The sequence below is a fragment of the Acanthaster planci genome, linkage group LG08, assembly GCF_054643075.1.
Source record: "Acanthaster planci isolate LZ-2023a linkage group LG08, COTS_SCS, whole genome shotgun sequence".
Taxonomy (NCBI): Eukaryota; Metazoa; Echinodermata; class Asteroidea; order Valvatida; family Acanthasteridae; genus Acanthaster; species Acanthaster planci.
In genome coordinates, this window is record NC_141784.1 from 15,795,465 (window position 1) to 15,817,812 (window position 22,348).

The 22,348-nt window shown below is 41.5% G+C and overlaps 1 protein-coding gene across 4 annotated transcripts in view; it reads left to right on the forward strand.

Annotated features, from left to right (window-relative positions):
* mrpl45 (mitochondrial ribosomal protein L45) overlaps positions 1-22,348 on the forward strand; it is a 135,194-nt gene that overhangs the window by 82,361 nt on the left and 30,485 nt on the right. For all 4 annotated transcript variants that reach the window (XM_022254332.2, XM_087140414.1, XM_022254333.2 and 1 more), the window contains exon 5: positions 3,618-3,666. In XM_022254332.2, the coding sequence (XP_022110024.2) occupies positions 3,618-3,666 (49 nt within the window). The remainder of the gene's footprint in view (positions 1-3,617; positions 3,667-22,348) is intronic.

A 22,348-nucleotide genomic window follows, 5' to 3' on the forward strand; every position in this document is an offset into this window, starting at 1 on the left:
GTCTGCTTGATCGTTTTGGGATCTTGGAAGACGTCGATTCGGATAGAATTACTGAGACAAATTTAAAAAATATCAAATGCAATATCCTGCCATTCCGGTTTCATATTACAACAATCAATTATTCTAGCAGTGCTCCGACTATCGCTGAAGAATTTCAGATTGAAAGATGAAATTATCAGAAGAAATGATAAAAGAGAAAATCTGATTGCCTCAAGCTCCGCCAAGTACCAGTAGAACCTTTGGGTTACTCTAGAGGGGTCCAACGAATTTGGACAGTGTGTTTATAATTACAAACCACAGCCCTTGCACCAGAGGATCTAGCATTGGAACACACTACTCTTTTGAGAACTTGGTGAGCAACACATAACGAATATTTAACTGGCTGATGTTGTCTTTCCAAAATCGTATCACAGAAATCGCCTGTGCAATCACCATTTGGCAATGGCGTGTCATCAATCTAGTGACACTACCCAGCACTGGCAACAAGGATATGCCCAACAAATGAATGCAAGCCTTTGATGGTTAGGCCTGAAAATTGCTGAACGAGAATGTCAATAGACCATTTTAAGAAGTTTGTGTGTGTTTTTTTCCAACACTTCAAGCGTGCCTACTTTCATATCCCATTTTATGCCCAACTAACCAACACTATTAGTAGGATTCCAACTGCTTACAGAGATGTTGTAAATGAAGCCTGCTTTTAATAAATCTGAACTAACATCGTTAGAATTAGGAGAGGCAACTGAGGTATGCATAGAGGCATCCTCTGGACAGGGAATAGAAACGAACCCATCATCCAAATACACAGCAACCAAAATTTTGCATGCTCTGCATTGTTTGACTAAAGGCTTCAATAATTTTGTAAAGATGTAGGGAGCTGTTGTGAGACCAAATGGTAGAACATTGAGTTCAAAATACCGAGTGACACCATTAATACACAAGAAAAAACCTAAATAGTACTGAGAAAATGGTGAAATATGGTGATCACCCGATTTTAGATCAAAAGAAAACATGAGAGCATTGGACTTCCAATTGTCAGTTTGAAGTGCTTTTTAGGAATAAGTTGGTTTAAGGCACTGAGGTCAAGAATTTTTGTATTGGCAGAAGAAACAGCAACTGACAATGGACTAGTTACAAAGGACCGACATATTATTTGAGAAATGCGTGAAGAGGCAGGTATAAATTCTAGAATACTTTCTGAAACAAATTTAGCCTCACATGATGCTGACTTGTTATTCTGAAAAGACATCAGGGGTGGGTCAACAGTGAATGGAATAACATGCCCATTCTCAGTAATAGACTGTACTAGATTGGATACACCTCTCGCGCCAAAACTGAGCATGTTGTTTTAGTCTTCCTTTAACTAGTAATTTGTTAGACTGTCGTGGTTCTAAAATGCAGTTCAGGCAGTCAAGTACCTGGAGAACATCGAGGAATTAGAGTAGATCTTGACACGTATACAATAACAATGAGGAAGGCAGTCAATGAATCGAACAAACTCAGCAAGTGCTTGGACCTGAATGGTATACATGGGCTCACAGAAATCGATTTATGGTGAAATGCTAGCATGAGTAACAAAGAGCAAAGTGGAAGGACGAATAACAAGAATGCATGGTATGTTCAAGGTATGGCAGGCCAAACAAAACTTAATTTTCGTGCTATTTCGTTTTGCTCAAACGCATGAAAAACAGTTTGGTGTGGATGAACTGCTTCAAAAAAACACATGGACACTTTATATATATGTCTGTATATTCTCATGGTTTAATTGGATAGCATAGGAATGTGGTCAGAGCACGGGGTCAGCTGAATAAAAAAAAAACTAAAAAAAGGGGGCCCAAGGAGACAAAAGGGAGAAATGATGTACATCGAAAAAGCTGATGATGTGCAGGATCCGGAAATTTCGGGCCTCATTCTGGCACATCGTGACGTCACAGATGCTTTTGTTCCCCTATGTTTTTAGTGCTGCCTCTTCCGCAGGCGGAACCCTTTTCTGCTGTTCGGGCGAAATTTTTCTGGTCTGGTTATGGGATACGGTTGCCCAACCGGTTTAGCTAATATCGGTGATGATGATACGTACTGGTATCTTCTTTCTGTCGATCACCAGATTCTCAGCTTCCCGAAATTCTTTGAAGACAAAGCGGATTGGATATTGCCAAAGACAACCTCTAATTGACCGCAGATCCTTAGCCTCCAGTTTGTTCTTAAGTTCTTTCAGGCCAAACAAACAGAACTAAATTTTCCAAGTTCAATCATCAGAACTTGAATCAATCGTCTTGAGTTTCTGAGAGTTTTAAAAAATTGTGCGCATGGTAAGGTAGTTGCTGCATAGATGCCAGTGATGCCAAATAAATCATCTCAGTCATTGCAAGGGTCATCAGGATCAACAGAATTTATAGATGTAGGCTTACAGTCTTGTGGTCACGAAAGTCCTTAACAACATCGATTCGAGCAAGTGACGTGACGTGACGTTAGCCCTATCTTCCGCATTCTGTCTAGCAACGGGACCCTCTTAGAGATTTAAGATTGCTAGCCTCATGCTTCCCTGTACTTTGCATTGCCATGGAGATGATTCTCTGAAGCTTCTAGATCTTGTGCAGGATCTGAGTTGAAAAAAAAAAATTGACAGAAATAGATCTTGATCTTGTGTCATTCCATTCAACATGATTCTGCGCCCAATCCTCACAAACTTGAAACAATATTTGGTGTGATGATTGGCTCATATGAGTAACCTCCAAAAATAGAATTTTTGGGTTTTTTTTGCAATTTTGCAAAAACAGTCATTCTTTTTTCTAATTTCACTCCTTAGTGTTTGAAATGTACGTTAACAATTTTTGACTAAGTTTCGTAACATCTGAACTTCAATACTAGGATCTCAAAACATAGGGCACCTTCGAAGCCAAGCTATAAATCATTTAAAAGCTCTCACATTGGCTGGATATTATGACCACACGGCCCCATTGTTCTCTAAACATAAAGTGCTAAAGGTATTTGACCTTTATAAATATTAGTTAGGTAAATTTATGAATGAATGTATGAATGATAAGCTGCCACTTTATTTTAAATCATCCTTTAAACTTACCTCAAATGTTCACTCATACCAGAAGTACCTCTCAAAAGAAATTATATGTTGATGCCGATAGAACTTCACGACACAAAAATAGTCTTGTACAACAAGGTGTCCAATACTGGAATAGGCTTAATGAAATTATAAAAGCAGCGCCCACTTTATTAACATTTGCTCTAAAGTTGAAAAATCTAATACTTTCTGAATACATCACCTGTACCGACTAGAATTGTATTTTGATGCATTGTATCATCTCCTGCCTGTCAATGTTTGTTCGTATGTGTATTATTGCCAAAACATGTTCATGTCTTGTATTGTCCTATGTTATAATATGTACATGTATGTCTGTCAATAGGTTAGCGTACAAAAGCAGATTTATGCTTCACCCTTTACCTAAATGTTGTTCTTTAACGTGTTAATGTGTTTTTAAAAAAAGGGAGTTGAAAACCTTCTAATAATCTAACACACTTTAATACCAGAATCCCATTCATGTTCAGGAAGTAATGCAAAAAGAAAAAAACATGTTTAAATTTCTTTTATTTAATTTGTATTCTAGCTTTGACAAGAACATTCTTCATCGCTTGGTGACAGAGAGAGCTTATCCAGTGAGTATTTGTTAACACTTGTTTTTTTCACCAACACCAGGCTATCCAACATGTTTCCTGGATGTTAAAATGTTAAATTTACAGTTATCATGTTACGTTATATCCATGTCATTTATCATTGTTGCTTTTGGTTTAGGATGTTATATACTCATTTTAAGTAGATTAGTTTCCCATCCAAAAGACTGCCATAATCATCATAGGCAAGGAAGATGCTTGCTTCCCCTCAAAACAAGAAGAAAATACTAATCCTAAAAGAGCCGAGGGGAGTCTGCCCCCCCTCAACATTTTTTCCTGATATCGCCAGAATTCATTTTTCTCAGGAGTTGAGCCTTTGCAGTCATTTTGACACCATTTTTGCAAAACTTGAACATATTGTTCTGGAGCAGCAGGCATTTTCCCAAGACGGTTCAGCCAAAAATGTATACTTTTTTGCTCAATGTACACGTACTGGCATGCATGTAACCATGAACTTCAAGTGACGGTAACAACAAAACCAAAACTGATTGAGTTCAAACTTTGCCTTTGTAATGATAAGGAGTGTTTGCACATGCATGTCAAATAGACAAAAAAGATGTGGCACAGTGGAGTTCTTGGGGGAGGGTGGAATTCTCCCCCCTCCCATCCCAGCTTTGGGATTGGCCAAAATAACTGGGCTCTCTTACAGGTAAAGGGAAATAACGGAAAGGAAAAGGCAAGAGAAACCAAAAAGGGGAAAAACAAACTCATAATTGACCCCTTTTCACCATTATTTAACAGTTTGCCACTAACAAGTTTTAAAGCCTGTTTCCTCTCCCCGATTCCCCCGATGCTGGCCATGCCTTTGCATGGTGAACAGAATTTCAGTTGACATTTTAACTAAAGATGCATGTTATATCAGATTAGAGAAGGTCAATCCGATCTGACAGCTTCAGACAAAAATTTGATTCTGATTTGAATCTGATGTGAAGTCAGAGTTTCTTGGACAGGCAAAAGTTAAAACCTTCCATAAAAATTTGTAAATTAGTTTACACTGTTTAACCTGCAATATTTATATGAAATAATGTAATATAATTATAACAGAAAAGAAGTGGCAGGACAGCCCCTGGCAAAACTGGGTTTGGTATCAATCAATCAATCACACACACATTTATTTCCTCCTGTCACAAGCCCGGGTCCCCCTACCCTCTGACACGCAATGTGTGCATGGTAAATTATGCAGTACACTCAAGCAGATAATTTAACTTAAAAATTCAATAGAAACTAATTTATTTACAAATATACAAACCACAAAAACAATTGAAAGAAGGGGGAGCAAAATACAGAAGATCAACAGTAAAAAAAAAAAAATGGGTTTCATAGAAACTAGAAAGCTGATGGGCTAGTTTACCACTAGCCCAAATTCGGACAGTTCAAAGGGAGAGTTGGTCACTTGTCCGATGTGCCGCTGTTGCTTGACTCTTAGCTGATCCTCGGCAAGGATGATGCAGGTGAGTCGGGGCTGGACTAAGTAGACCGAGAGGCAGGTAGGTAGCCGTGTCTTCCTCCGGCGGACTTGCTGTTCCTATCCGGCCAATGCAGGACCTGGCTTGATCGTGTCTCGGTACTCAATGAGGTCCAATTACGGAAGTTCCGACTCCGTAATAAGGAGCCCTGAAATATTGAATAATCATACCCATGTTTGCTAATACACATGTACATCTTACGGCAAACATTTGTGCACCATTTAACCACATTACTAATTTTCCATACCCAAAAGGAGAAACTTCATCATTAAATCGGTCACTAAAATTGGCTTTTGAACTCCCCATTGTCACAGATATATAAAGTAATAGCACTTATATATACCAGACAAAACATAATGGCAGCAAATCGCTCTCCCAACTTATGGCTACCGCCAACACTGGATTTTCAATCCACATTGACAAGGTCGAAACTTAATACAATTCTGGCTTCAGAACTATCGCTCAAACTTATGCTATCGCACCACAGGCCTGTCAGTGTGTGTCACACGGAACCACATCCCAGTATTTAAGGCTATCACTGCTGGACAACGCCTCAGTGAGCAGGCACTATAAAACACTATTCAGGTCCCCATGCCTGGTGTGTACCCATGCAGGTGTGAACCATACAGGACCCCACCTTACTTTGCATGAAAGGGCATATAAGGAAATTTGGCCAACTTGGCAACATACAGTTTGTGTCTTTAAATTAATCAAACACTTGGCGTAAAATATCACTGACTTGTGACACCTCCCGTGGCAGAAATAATAATAAGACAAGTCTAAAAGACATATATATGCCAGAAGAGGTGGCAACACCTTAAAAGCAAAGCTTGTGTTAGGCATGCCCTTAAACAAAACATACATACATATTAATACAAGAAACAACAAATAATTGTAGCTCTAAGCAATTATAGAGTAATTGTTGAAGATGGACTATGAAAAGAAAAGGTTAAGGTAATTTTCATGGCTACGAAGATGATCAGAAGTAGTCATTGTGACAATGAAAATTATATTGCTTTAAATGCGAAAGATCTTAAGTTGCCGCTTAAAGATGGTATATGATCTTGAAAATCTTAGTGAGGATGGTGTAATATTCTAAAGTTTGGGACCAGAGTATTTCATGTTAAATTGATAGGCAGAAGTTCTGTGTTGGGGTATCTGAAAATGAAGGTTGGTTGACGAACAGGTGTTGTATTTATGCAAGCCACAGTTAAATACAAACATGTTTGGATCTGTTACGGGCATCAAATTATTTTTAAACTTGTACATAAATAACGCTTGTTGATATTGGTTTAAGTTTGTAATACTTCAGTATTTGAGCTCACGTAACAGGGGTTGACTGTGGGCCCTATAAGGCGAATTTGTGATAATTCGAACAACTTTTTTCTGCAGATTTATTAGTTTAGATAGATTTGTAGGGAATGTATTTCCCCAGACAATATTACAATAAGAAAATAAGGAAGTATCAATGAACTGTAAATATTATTTAATACCTGAAATGGAACAATATGTTTTAAACTATTAATTACTCCAATTCTCTTTGAAACTTTGCTATCTCATCAATATGAAATTTCCAAGTTAATTTGTCATCAATGATGACACCTAAAAACCTAAATTTCTCTACGTTCTTTACAATTGTGTTGTCCAATAAAATATTGAAGTTGTGTCCATTCTTCTTTTTCCTCTTACTGAAAATTACATAATTACATTTAGATAAATGAAGAGATAAACGATTTGCTTTTAACCAATCACATATACTGACCAATTTGGTATTAACAATATTATATAGAGAGTTAATATCCTTGTTTCGATAAAATAAACTGGTGTCATCGGCATATAATATAAAAGATAACAGGTCTGATGTTTTTGAGATATCATTAATATAAATTAAAAAGAGCAAAGGTCCCAGTAGAGGCTGGGGTACTCCGCATGAAATGGGTTTCAAACTAGACAGGCAATTGTTGAATTTAGTACATTGTTTACGATTATTTAAATAACTTGCAAACCACTCAAGGGCAACCCCCCGAATGCCATAATAATTTAATTTTTTAAGAAGTATTCCGTGATTGATAGTATCGAATGCTTTTGATAAATCTAAGAAAATTCCAATTGAAAAAGCATTCTCCTCAAAGGTTTTGACAACTTTGTCTGCTGAGTCGATAAGTGCCATTGAAGGGGAGAAACCTGGTCAGAAATCATATTGATGATCAGAAATAAGGTTATATTTGTTTAGAAATTTCACTGTCCTATTGTAAACAAGTTTTTCAAAAATTTGGGAAAAGCAGGATAGTACAGAAATTGGTCTATAATTACCAAGCTCAGTGGGGTCGTCTTTTTTAAATATAGGGGTACCTTTAGCAATTTTTAATTTATCTGAAAAAATTCCCTTCGATAGAGATAAGTTAAAAATGTAACTTAATGGATCACGTATGCTAGTTATGATGGATTTTAGTAGCCCTGGTTTGACTCAATCCAAGTATTTGTTACAATTGTTATTAGATGGATTTTTTAGATATTGGTTGTTGAGTTTATTTTTGTGATTAATTGAATTGAAGACTCCATCCGTCATCTAGGATTTAATTTTTTTTGTTGACTTCGTTTTCTTTAGCGGAAAGCTATTCTCAAATATTTTTAAAAATTCAAAGTGAAAATTATCAAAAGCAAGATTAGGATCATCCATACAAGCAATGTTCCAGTTTGCTTTATTCAACTTGATTCTAAATCTTTCCAGTCTATCGGCTGTTATATGTCTATATGAGTGCGTATTATTATTGCATTTGTTATTACCGGTATAAAAAGAAGATATCTGATAGAGCGGTAAATGGTCTGAAATGTTGCTGTACAGAATACTGCTCTCAGTAAATCCTTGTGCTGGCAAGCTTGGTCTTAGAGTCTGTCAGCACACGCTGATGTTCATATCTGTAGAGGAATCTAGCAATGATGTGATGAGGCTAGTCTGTTGGCGACTTAGGCACTCGACCAGTACGGTGTGCTGCCTCGATCTCAATATCTGGCATGTTGAATCTCTCAGCCAGGATTTTCTTGACCGTATCATACGGGTACGTGGTGGGTTCTGTTGGGTTCTCTGGTATTCCCCCGTTTCTGAGATTGAAGCTGCGGGAATGCCTTTCTAAATGAAGGGTAGCTTCCTCCTGTTGCTTGATCCTACTGACAGATGTACTTACTTGTGTCTTGAGCTCTGTGACGCCATCTGACCTTATCTTCTGTACTTCTTTAAGTTCGTCGATGGTTTTAGACGAGAAATCGAATGCTTCCTCCATCTCTTGTTGTTTTGTTTCTAGTCCATAGATCCTTGTCAGGAGAGGTTCTTTGTTAAGGATCACCTTGTCAAATTTGCCATGCAGGTCTGCTGCCATCGATTTCATTTCCCGTCGTAGGCTGTTAGTGGCATTGTCCGATGACGCATCAGGCGAATGGGGTTGGTCACATGACAAGATTGGCCCGAGGGATGATTCTGTTGTTACTGTTCCTTTTTTATTCTTTTTTGGAGGCATGATGCTAGGATTAAACTTCAGTAGGTCAGGAATATGATGGCTATATGATATGAAACTTACAAGGGTGGTTGATGACGGAGATGGAGGAGCTTTATAGCAGAAATTTTATTGACTTTTCCGGAGCACCTTTAACATGTCAGCTCATGGTGAAGCACCCTCGCTTTCTTTCTTGGTAGTATAAGCAAAAAACGTAACTATGGCAATGTCTTTCCAAATGACCTTCTCACTAAGGTTATAAAAAGATAAAAAACTGACAAGGGACGATGTTAACTAAAGGAGGGTTTTGCCAACACAACCTTACTGTCATATTTAATAGCATTTTAATGACACTGGTGGATGCTTACATGCTTGCTAAACAAGTTACAAACAGAGAGTGGGATACTGGCAGCTTTTGTCAGACTGGGAAATCCAGTCTGAGCTGGTATTTTACAGCATCAATCGGATCCAAGTCCAACTAAACCATGTTTCAATCTAATCCAATCAGAGGTCAGGTTTGGCTCAGATTCAGATTGAAAGTGTACCTGTAATTGTTTCTCGGACGTGCCTAGATATAGAACATCCAGGGGCTCTAGATAAATGTATTATGCATTTTACATAGGTTCTCGTAGAATATGAAAGGCTATTCTCATGTAAATTGGATACACTGGCATCACTGAAGAACACAATACGCTACTTGCAGTGTGGGGGACATGCATATGTACATCTGTAAAATGCTCATAATAGAGTAGACATGTGAAAGGTACCTATTAAATATCCGCGCTTGCATACATCGCTCCCCCACTGACACCCAGGACAGCCCTGGTGAATACAATGCCAGGCCACACAGGCACAATGCAGACCACGACACGGACAAAAGATCCTATTGGCCTGCTACACTTCAGCCTCTGTCAACTGAGACTTCTTCAATGAGGGCCCCTTTGAAATCATGTGTGGTAGTCAACTTGTTAATTTATTTTAAGTTATTATAAGTAATTTATGTTCAAACGTTGCATCCCTTGTGGCCATTCCTCTTTTTCTGATTTTAAAGACTGACTGTCCTATTAGTCCACTTCGCACGTCCTACCTAAATAGTCACTAAATTTTCATGTACTCCTTTTACCATTTGCTAAAACTTGATCCACTTTAGTGTGCCCTTTATTATTACAATACAACACAGCACCACCACCATGTTCATCCTTCTTTTTACTTGGCACCATCAATTACAGACTAGTCATTTGGCATTTTCAAGTTTTTTGAGTTTCCGTTTTCAATCCACTTTCTGTGGTATTCTGATCAACTGTAACATATCAGCAATAAAATGTATTTCTTGTACATATTGATAATTTCTGTCTATGTTTATGCCATTTGCTGTTTTTTGTATGGTATTTTTCTCTGTTTGTTTACACTTGCAGGTTGCTGACATTGATTCTACTTAGCAGTATCACCTAGTGATATTATATAGGGTCAACCAGGTGACCTTCGACAGTCAAGGCCTTAATGTAGTTAATAATCCTCAAATGTCCCCTCAGACCGACAGGAGTTGGTCAACAGTAAGATTGAGGTATTAAAGTTGTAGGCTGATACTCATGATTACTGTGCTAACGGTCCGCTTTGTCCCAGCCCCTTTCTGGGCAGAACCGGCATTAGCCAGTACTAACAACAATTACGCACAGGGGACTGGGCTGCGGTGTGTGCGGTCAGAATGCTCAGCTCCCCTAGTGCCGCTACCGGGACGACAAGGTCTATTGAGGCAGTCCACAATAGTGCCTACCAAAGAATACTACGCTCTATCGGCATGGCTCACAAAGACTCACATACATATAAGGTCGGCCCCACGCCACCCATGCCAGCCACATCGACCACCTCACGCCACGAGCCACAGCTCTCAAACCCCCTTTCAGTGGGGGCACCTGGGCATAAATCAAACACTACACCTTCCCTGTTGCTCCCCAATTGACACCCAGGACGGCTCCCATGAATACAATGCCAGGCCATGAAGGCACAACATAGACCGCAATATGGACAACAGATCCTGCTGGCCTGCTATGCATCAGCCCCCCGTCAACTGAGACTTAGCCCTCACGAGGGCATCTAGGCGCGACATAAAGAGAATCACCACCGGGCCAACACCCCATCATGGTCTGGGACTGTCCTGGTGAAAGTACTATTAGACTATGGATCCTTACCACATCCCTACTGTAGTCCGCCAAGATGCAGGGGTGTTGACTGAGCTGACATTGTCTCAGTCACCCCCCTCCCCGCCATGCCTGCATGCAATACGCAGAGAGGGGACGAAACCTTACCGTGTACAAGCATTCCACTCACGGAGGCCTGCAGGGAGGTGAGTCCATGCCTCACCTGCTGACCTAAGCTTCAGCTACATGCCTGAGCCCACTGACATCCGAGTCCTCCTCTGTTGAGTTCAGGCATGAACCAGACAATAGAGCTCCCTGGGCCAACCCCCTTTGGTCCTGCCCTGGTGAATGCATCATTGGAATGCAGATTTAATGGTGCATTTCCATTGTTACCTTCTGAGACGTCTCCCACTGCTATCGACATGCCTCAATCGCTAATCTAGACATCCCCTACGTGCCCAATCCCACTAATATTCCAGTCATTGTCAACGGGGTCCCAGGCATGAATTGGACAAAACTGCTACCTGGTCAACCATCACTCCTTTGGGCTGTCCTGGTGAATGCACCATTGGAATGCATATCTCCTCAGGCCGCAACCCTGGCATCCAAACCCGCCAGCCTGCTGCACTGTGGTGATTTCCAGGCCCTGGGTCTTTCATCCTTCAATGTTTTCCTTGGGGATACCCCGGATGAACTCTTATGGGCCTCCCATCACTGCGGCTCACATTTTATAGCCTCTGCGCAAATATGATCCGTACCTGGACTGTTCTTCCACTGCTTCTGCCCAGCTGGCCTCTTCTGCAGATTTTCCACTAACTCCCCCATGTGTAAGAGGCACAAATGCTCCACGTCTTCTTTCGCTGGGTAGTTGAGAAGGAAGCTACATTCATCCAAACACCACAACACTTCTTCTGTACACAATCCTCAGCTTGGCCATTCTTGCCAGCCACCCATCCAGCCCCATCTGACATCCGGCCTTGCCTGTGAATTTTCCCGCAAAGTCTTCTGTGCATAAAAATCATAAACATTCCACGTCTTCTTCTGCCGGGTCATCTTGTAGGAAGTTACATTCATCCAAACATCACACCGCTTCCTCCTCAAATATCATCTCGACTTCCCAGCTCTAGGTCACTCTCTTTGCTGGTCAGCTGCCTTGATCCGAAGCTTGCACCCCGCATTTTCAGCTCTGGATCCTGGCCCTCTTCTAATCAATTGACTTCCACATCCACCATTCAGGACTTCCCCCTCCAATGTGGACAGAAATCGGTTGTCAGTGTGGATTCGCATTACCCAATGGACAATCTACCTTCATCTGAACTCTCACTCAATCTCTCTTGGCATATGCAACAGGGCCCGGTCCAGACTTATCCTGATCCTCACGATGGGTCTTCTGGGGACGAAGGAAAAGTCTCCGTTGTCAACTGTGCGCATAGGGAAATTTGTCGTTGTCTACTCCTGAAACATACGTTTCCAGGTTTGGGTCTGCCGTTACAGACAAGATTGGTTCAACTGGGCTAAGTGTTCCGGCAAGGGCCCTCCTCGACAAGGACAACTTTAACCTCAAGCTTACCCTAACCAAGTTGGATAGAACCTCTTGTTGCAGTTTGCAATAGGTGGCCTTTTATTCCACCCAAAAAAATCTCCCTTCTCTCCAGACCATACTGCAGTTGCTCTTATGCCACTGGATGAGAATGCCACCTCTGTCTTCGTGCAATTCTCACTAATCTCTCACCTCTCTTTGTCTGCTCGCAGAGTTAATGTGCTTATATGAACATCTTGTATGAGGGCAAATAAGCCAAAATTCAGTGCTTCTCCCTCTTTACAGAAAGACTCATCTGGGGGACAACTCCATAGGGACGATGGAATCGTAGGCTAATTACATGAAGCTAACTCACTCGTTCACCCTGTACACGATCCACGCATATAACACAGAGGGCACTGTATGGTGACTGCTTACCACTTTATGTAAGGTTCTAAAAACACGTTGGTCAGATGGGTTCTTGCAACTGTACTTTTGGATTTACAAGTGCTCCTCTGTCCGACCAAATTCTTCACCTAACTCCAATCTCTCCTACAAGATCGAATGGGCAGGCATTGGGGAAAAAACAGAAAAAAAAAGAGGTCCACATGGGGGCATCCTGAACTCTCCAGGGTGTCTCAACCCCTGTTGACTCTATCCTGGCTATCGTTGACGGATCTGAAAATTGTTTACTTTCACACCTTCAGTCCATCTACAGTTTTACAGGTTCATCTGATTCATCTGCACTGGAAGAACTTTCAGGATTTACTTGCCTTTCAATCACTCAACATTCCAAGGGGGGCTTCAACTGAATGGTGGAAGTTGTGGCCACCTATCTATGCCAGTTCGCCATTCCGATATTCGAATATTTCAATGGCTAACTGGGCATAGACAGTTATCCTGACATGACTGCAGTTGACTCTAGCCTTACTCACGAGCTTGCCGTCTGCTGTTCTTCATCACTCAGGAATATTGAGATCTGTCCCTACTCATGACCTGATTTATCTGGATGTGGTGCCCCAACCCCTCTCGGGCTCTGGCACACAAACACAAACTCCTCTGTGGCTTGATGATGAGTCCAGTGGACCAGGTACATGTACCTCTTTACTGCTTTCCTATTGAGGCCCCTCCGGCCCACTTACTGGTGTTCTTCTCTCCAAATTATGACCTGATAAATCTCCCAGTTTTCACAATGGAAATCATCTGGTCACAACTTTGCTGGCAGCTGATACGAAATCAGCTTGTTTACAATCTCTCTCTCTCCCAAAGATGGATCCTTAGGTGATGACTTTCTACCAACCCATCCAGATTTACATGGGGTATATCCCCTCCTGACCTTGCAGGTCTCAGTTGTTGGGAAGTCTCTTCAACATCCGGATATCCAGGTTACATCCAGCACGATGCATCCCTGCAGCACAACTGCTAGAACAAATCTGTCCTGTTCGATCAGACAGTTGTCCACTTGGACGTCGGGCTCTGGGATTTAACTGAAGGCAACCCGTATCCCGACTGCCAACGTTACAACTCTCTTGCAGATGTGTGCTTTCAGGGAAAGATTATCCCAACAGAGCAGATTCTGCATCACAGTAGGGCCAATTTAATCTTCAAGATTTTCAACATATTGTCTTTGTCCATGACAGAGAATGTTTGGCCCTCTGAGGCTTTCTATCAGGTTCCCTCAACTACAAGCCTGGGGGCAGTCATCCTCAGTTTCAGTTGGGAAGGATTATTTGCCGTGGCGCCTACCCTTTGGTCCATCAGCTCTGTCTGAATCACTTGAGAGTGTTACTATGGTCTTTTCTGCTCCGTCCTTGCTTAACTATGTTGCTAGAATAAGTCTACACCAACACATAGCAGCTTTCTACATTATGGTGCACCGGTCATCTTGCATCTCCAACCGAGACGCCTACAACTGCAGTAGCCGACTTCCTTCTTGTCCCTAATTACTCAGAACCACAGTTAGCATTTGTACGCAACTACCGTTTTGTCATCAGGGCTATAAACACTATGGTTGTCTCTGATGGCTCCACCCCCTTGAAAACACTGCCCTCAGGTATCTTCTCTTAGCATATTTATTACCCATTCCCCTCTGAGACAACTCATTTATTGGTTTGGACTGTTTTGTGTCCTTGAGCTCTTCAAAGGTCTTCTCTCCAGGCCTATCATCGAGACCTCATCATCACTCACCTCTTGGAAGCTGGCTTTCTACTTCTAGTAATTCTTCCTTCTGAGACAGTGAGTTACTGATAATATCCATCACGGATGATCTCATCAAAACACCACAGTGTCTATTTCATCCTAGCCCTAGACTTGCGCACAATTCGAATTTGCACCACCAAAATTTCAACATCATAGAGTAGTCTAGTAGCAAACATTGCCATCCTGTTCAAATCGTCTTAATGGTATCTGGCTAGGACTCAAAGCTGAGACGTACTCTCCCTCTTCTTCCGCCATTACCCAAATAAACCTCATCGAAACCTTCCCAAACCCAGTCGCCCTATCACAGCTCCTGATGTTAGAGTGCTATCTACCTTGCCGACATCCTTTGCCAGTGTCTTTCTGAAGATATCTGTAGTGCTTCATGTTGGAAACACTATCATCATTCACCTCATGTTACCTGAATAAGGTTTTGCGACAAGTTCTTTAATGGCAAAACAATACTGGCCTCTTCATCGAAACCATGAGGACCCATACTGGGGGAGCCACCTCCAGCTCTACCTAATGTCCTCCTTTCATTGGTAGGTCCTCATCATTCCATACAGTTTGCTCACTGTCAGTGTATCTTCGCCTACCCTTTTCCAGAGTACAGTGCTGCTCTGCAAAGATAGTGATGTTTGGGTAGGATAAGCGCAGTGGACTTCTGCCCTGCAGCAGTATGGAACAAGTCTGCTGGTGATTACCTAACCCAAACAGCTGATGCCCTCCCGTCCTCCCCACTCTGGCCCGGACCTTGCGCTCCAAAGAAGGACGAACATGGCGGCGGCACTGTGGTCCATTGTTGTAATGGAGGGTGCACTACAGTTGATCAAGTTTTGCAGTTTACACCAGTGTGCAGGCGACTATAACAAGCTCATTATAACACAGGTCAGTGCACACACAGGCTGTTTCGTCACAACAATATTCATGAGAGTATGTGATTTGCAAGATGTGTGCTGACTATGTATCCGTCAAAAAGAATCCAATTAAAGCAGCACTAATCCCCTGATTTATGTAGTTCTGGGCTCTGAAGTAGTTTCATTTTTGACCTAAAGATGATTGGATAAATTTTGTTGTGGCCATCATAGGGTGTTAATTAGCTCTTGCAGGGATGGTGTGTTGACACTGTAGCATTTTCTGCACATGAATTATTTGCTTTTATTTCTTTTAGTGAATTTAGCATTCAGAATCTTCATTTTTAACTTTGATAACTTTTTCATTTCCTCTATATATCCTGTTTACCATTTCTTAGACACATTACTCACTGCATTTTCCTTGTAAGAGTACACCCACACAGTGTCTTGTACAGTGTATATTGCTTCCGCCTATTTGACCTTGTTAGCCCAGAGACTGTGGCACACTTCAGCATGCTTCATTTAAGTTTGTACTATCATCCACCAACGACTTTGTTTTAAGGTGAAATTATACATTCACAGTCATTGTTCTAAGAATCCAGCTAAGACATGTGACTTTAACTACATCCTGTTTCTAACTGTATATAAGTCCTGCATCACTGTACAGCTCCTCAGTATCCAGTATCAGTATCCAGATCCAGTATTAGTATAATACTCTGCTTTTCATTCTCCAGTTCAAGATCGTGACCTTCTCGGTCGTTCTTGCGAATAAAGTTGGTAACAACGCTGAATCAATACTGGCTCTCATGATGACCCTATAACACTATTGGATGGCCATCGTATGTCTGGCTGTCCCAGGAGTTGACTTTCTCCATGGCTTGTTCAAACAGCTTTGCTTCTTTGTCTTCCTTCCTTCTTTCTTCCTGTGTGAGGTCAGATTGAGATGAAGGTGGTTGTGTTTTTCCTTCTAGGGTGGACCTCAAACGAACTGAAGTGAGCATTCTACTTAGAGGGGCCCAGCTTTGTTCAATTGGGTACAATGCCAAATTTTTCGGTGTTTTTCGTGCAGAGGAAGTCCAAGTCTAGTCCCCGATGACCTCAAGAACCACTCCCATCTGACCCTTGTCTGTGAAGTCACGGAGAAGAGGAATCAAGTTGTTCGTGTGCTCCTGAATGGTCATTTTATAGAACTTTTGTGACCGATTTACGATGTAGATGGTCCCAGTTCTTGTGGTATGTACATGTAGATGAATTCAGCCAAATTCATCCGGCACGTGCGACAGGATGTCATATTTCGTCAAGAGGAGCATGTATCCACAGGGCGTGATCAAGTACCCTGATCCTTGAGGAAAGTTGTGATCCGGGTGGTTTGGGGCATCATGGAGCATGTGGTACCTTCAATCCGATGAAAACAGCTGACTGCCATTCCTACTACGTGTAGTTTGTTCATACCGTTGCACAAGAAAACTGCGACTTCGTTTTGCAGCACATTTGAGTCTGTATTTTACTTCCGCACTGCAGTAATGGCTGTCTACATGGTGAGCTCTTTTGTCATTCTTGGCGGGCACTTTTGCTTGAATTAATCCCTTTTAGTCTTTACTGGAAGCTCAGCCTTTAGTCTGGCGCACGTAGATCTGCTAATGGAAAGATTTGGCACTTTATTTTCTAGTTTTTGCTTGAGGAATGCCAACAACATTCCTCATGCGCGTCTGACACTGCTTCGTTGTCTGGAATCCGCTGTGTAACTCTGCTGTGTTATAAAGTCCATTGCAGTTTCGACAAGTTGAGGAAATTTCTTGTGAAGTGGCATTGGCCCTGCACCCTCTTGGTGGCTGTCCTTGTCAGCCCTGGGACGCTTGAGTCTCCAGATTGGTGATGACACCTACATGTATGAAACACAAGAAAAGTGACACATTTATGTTTTTGTTTAGGAATGATAATGGCATGACAGCTTCAATGACAGGCGTGAAAAATTTGGAGGCCATTCCAGTTAGACAAAAATGAGACTGACCCAAAATTGTACATTGATTTTGGTTGCATAAATGGAGTCAGTTACATTCATGCATGTACCCTAGTATTAGTAATTTTATACAATAAAGAATAAATATCATTTATTTAGTCTGCAGCCATTTTCTTTCTCATTCTTTGGGCCCTCTTACCATTTTACGGTTTTTTGTTATCTGTATGAGTATCATCAAGTGCAAAGGCAGCACTTTCTAAGATTACTTTCATCTGTACATGCACAAAGTAAACGATTAAATACCAACATTGGTGAGGTGTTCATTTTGCTCACATTGTTTTCTTTTCTAATTAATTAAGTTTTCTTATTAGTTTAATTCCTTTAGTTTCCTTTCCTCTAAAAGCAACGATTTTTAGTTTTATCTTTTTAGTTTTCTTTTCTTACCTGTATGGGTGTACACTCGTAGTGATTCACCGTGTCACTCCCGTCATGTAGCCATGCGTCGTTGGAGCAGTCATCAAGTGATAGATCGAGCCAAGAATCAATAAAGCTGTTACTATCATACATTGCTTAACTTCAAATCAGGATAACATTAAGACAGAATACTGTTGATTTGTGTGATTTGTAACGAATACAACTTTGATCATGTAGCGTCTGGAGGGCATCTGAAAGTTGTCAAGCCTCTTTAGCTGTTGCATTCTGGAAATTGCCACACTCAAAACAAACAATTCAAAGCGGCTCATTTGATATACAGCGGGGTACATGCACACCATTTAGACGTGTTCAACCATGGGAATATTCACTGATGCCTAGGGTGGCCACCACTCCCTCCTTCAGTCATTGTTTGTCAATTAACTTTCACTCGACCAAGATTGGTATCATATGATGCACTCCAAATTTCTGAAGAGCAAGTACTTTCTCTATCTCTTCAACACATGGTCCGTACCTATTTTGATTTGCGCGAAGGAGTTCCATTTTGAAGTGAAGTTGCTGGTGCATGCAAATGATGGAAAAGGTGAGTTTAATTACTATGTTCTTTACAATGTATTCAGATGTCTTCAAATTTGAGGTTAATTTGCAATACGATTATATAACGATGTACATATATTAAGACCTACAAGCCACTCAGTTTCAACCTGTTGGTCTTTATCATTCAAAGTCCATTTTTTTCTTGCTCGACTGAAAAAGGAAGAAGGATTCCTAAAAAATGTGCATGAGAAGGAGACGTTCATCTTCAAATGTCTGTTTCACAAAGATTTCCTAAATTCATTTGCACCGTCTGTTTTACAGTATTGCAAACCCCCTTGATTCTTTAAAAGTGCAAACAAGGAGAATGCTTCCCTGCATTTTGTCTTACGTCTCATTTTAGGAACCACCATTCCAGCCCGGCAAAATGTACTGAAGGACTTGTGAAAGTTTATTTTTTTATTAACTGGTTTGTGTGCTACTTTATATACGTCAGGCTTTTCATGTGTAGTGGAGCCATTTTTATCCTATCTGTGGCATACCTCTCCATCTATGGTCACACTACCCCATGCATGACAATTGCATACAACTTATCAAATCATGATTTTGATGATAAACTAAACACTGTGAGTTTTTGGAAATTTACGAAGTAAATAAGTCAGTCACAATTCAGAAGAGTGCGGCATCCTTCGGTTAAGATCCGGTGAAAAAGTAACAAGTCTACTGCATGCAACCTATGCAGATTACCAGTACATATGCATTATTTCCTAGTCCATACTTCCATTCAATTAAAATTCTTGATCACCAGCAGTGCGCCCTCACTCACTCGACTCCCGTGAAGGCGGCCACATAGTTCTTCCTCTTTTTCTTAGCACCATTACTATTAGACGTGTTAAAGTCTGGCACTGAAATTTGAGAGGTTTTTCCTTCGGTACTTGTGTTTCCAGTGTCATTTCTTGATCACCTTGTTTGTTTTTTCATTCTCGTTCTTGTGAATGGAAAGACGGTTCCTTTTTCCCTATATTTTGCCATTCTTTTTCAGTTTTGCGCAGGGTGGCACACTGATTTTTGTTTCTACCTGGTTTTCATATCTCCTTTCCAGACTTCGCCTTGGGGGCGCTGTTTGTTTCTTGTTATATTTCTTGATTCAGAATAAAATAAAATTCGTTTGTCTTTTTATTCTGCTTGTTATATTTCTTGTCTGTATATACCTTATTTAGCTTCTTAATGTGATGCATGTGTTTGAATAGTAATGGCCCAACACTGTATGGCTCTGGCCGTGGAGCTGGGCTTGGGGGCTGCCCCGCTCCTTTGCGGTGCAGGTTGCATTATCCGAGATTAACGGCTGTGATGGTGAGAGACTCAGTGGAGTAAATGGGCTGGGGTTGAGCGAGCAGTGCCACAACACTACCTCGGACCCTTATCTACATTGATCAGGTTGAGTGAGCAGGTGCTGCAACACAACCCTTGATCACTGATTACTAATCAATACACCTACCGACCGGGCTGAGCATGCTGAGCTGCAACACTACCCTTGGTCTTGACGCCCACTCAGCATATGTACAGATAGGGTTGAACGTGTAACTACTGCAACACTACCCTTGATCTTTGAAGGCCACTCTATATACATGTACAGACTGATCAGGTTGAGCGTGCTGTGCTGCAACACTGTCGTTGATCACTGGCGTCCACTCTGCATAATCTACGGATAGGGTTGAGTGTGCCGTGCTACAACACTACCCTTGATCATGGTTGACCAGAGCATGGCAAGCTGTTCCTCTTTCTTTATGCTGCAGATGCCGTGCGTTGCTACCTACCACATCTCCAAGCAGCCCTGCCTACCGATGGCCCAGCGGGGCTTGCAGAACAACGGCCTTACTGGCTTCTGCTTGCCATGCTTCTTCCGTTCGGAAATTGGGTCAGTAACCCCCTCTTAGTGGGCAACAGGTTCCACAGCGGGTACGCTGCGTTCCACTCCTTCAGCCACGGGTGAGTCTACAGCACAGCACAGCGCCTCACATTGCGCTGACAGGTCTGGTCCCTGTTCAGTTAAGGTTAGCTATGCCACACTTCAGGCACTGAACTAATGCTCAGATCCCACTGTCACCACCATATCGCATCACAGTCAATGTCAGTGCAGAGTGGCACTGCACTCGAGGCGGGTAAGCCTACTCTACCGCTAGCCGGGTCTGGGCGGCTGGCATTCACCCCCAGTTCCTGTGCTCTGAAGTCCTTCAAATGGCAATCTCCCTACTACCAGTGCCTAATGTAAAAGATGACTATTCATCAGTATGGTTCACCGGGCTGCACACTGGGACAGCCCAACGCCTCCCAGGCCAGCTACAACCACCGCCACACAACATGAACCACAGCCATCAGACGAACTCCACAGCAATTCACTGAGATGGGACTTGAACGTTACAATGCCTCGTGCCGACGCCCCATTGTCCCCGGGGGCAGCCCATTCAGAGGTACCACCGAACTGTGCACTAAGTCAGCTGCCTCGAGTCAACCTGACTGCTCCTGACCCAAATCTTCCACGTGAAGATCTCCATCCGGATCCTCACCTTAAGAACTGCATTTACCATTGAGTACATGTGCGTATTCAGTCCATTCATCTGATTTTTCCAGATTTTTGCCATACTCTAAATCCTACACATTTACATGTACATCATATTGTCCAACCATTAACCACTTGCTGCTGGGTGCTTTTTTTAACCATTACATGCGCTGCTGGGCGGTTTTTCATATTTTCGTTTTTCAAAAATCTTCAAAAATTCAAATCTTTTGTTCTGAACGCCTAAACCCCATAAAATGAGTGTCCCGTGGCGAGTCTAGCCCTCACAAGCAACTTCTATTGACCCGTCGGTTTTGCGGCCACGCCGCCCGCTCTGTATAGAGCCCCCATTGTGTGTGTGACATAATGGCTCGTTTGTTCCGGGCCTTGGCCCAGTGCGTTGCTATGCTGCTGTGTTGCTATGTGGAGCGATTGACGGTCGAGACCTCAGCGTGTAATATGCGGTGAGTGAATGGGAAGCTGTGCCGACGTGCACTAGGCTTTGTCAACTGTTCAGTGAGTGTGGGCAATGACGGACAAATGAATTCATGCTGTAAAAAATGGGGTCTAAAAGTGTGTCTTTTTCGTGGCTCTGCTGCATGTAACTTTCGCTATTTTTTAAGCTGTTGGGGTTTTTTTCTGTTATATATTTTCCCATCTACCAAACTTATATCTCCCCCAAACTGCTCTCATATTTTATCTCCCAACTTGTTCATTTTCCCTCCCATAGTGTAAGTTTTAGCTCAAAATGGATATTTCCCTTCCCAAACTTTATTTCCCAAACAATTTCAAGGAAAATTTAGAAACCAATAAAATCAAATACACATAGAAATACACACACAGACAAATATTTGGAGAGAACGTCTTTTTCTGTTATATTCTTCTTGTCATTTCTCTTGTGTTTTCTTTTCATTTCTCATTGAAATAGTTGAAAGTAGTAAAATAAATTTCCACTCTTTCTAATCAAATAAAAAGCAAAACTCATAAAAAAGGCAAGAATGAGCAAACTCCTAACACCGGTGCAAGGAATGAAAAGGATGAAAATACAACATCCTCAAAGTAATGCTTTCCAGAAACTTTGTCTTTTTCGTCATTTTTTTCAAAGGTTGAAAACATGACCACCTAGTAAAACTATTACAAGGAAATGTGCCACTTTTTCAAGAGGTGAAAATACAACATCCTCAAAGCAGCACTTTCCAGAAACTTTGTCTTTTTTGTCATTTTTTTCAAAGGTTGAAAACATGACCACCTAGTAAAACCTTTACAAGGAAATGTGCCACTTTTTCAAGAGATGAAAATACAACATCCTCAAAGCAGTACTTTCCAGAAACTTTGTCTTTTTTGTCATTTTTTTCAAAGGTTGAAAACATGACCACCTAGTAAAACCATTAAGAGGAAATGTGCCACTTTTTCAAGAGATGAAAATACTACGTTCCAGAAACTTTGTCTTTTTCTTCATTTTTTTCAAAGGTTGAAACTATGACTCCTAAAACCACCAGTAAATGACATATCGTTTTACA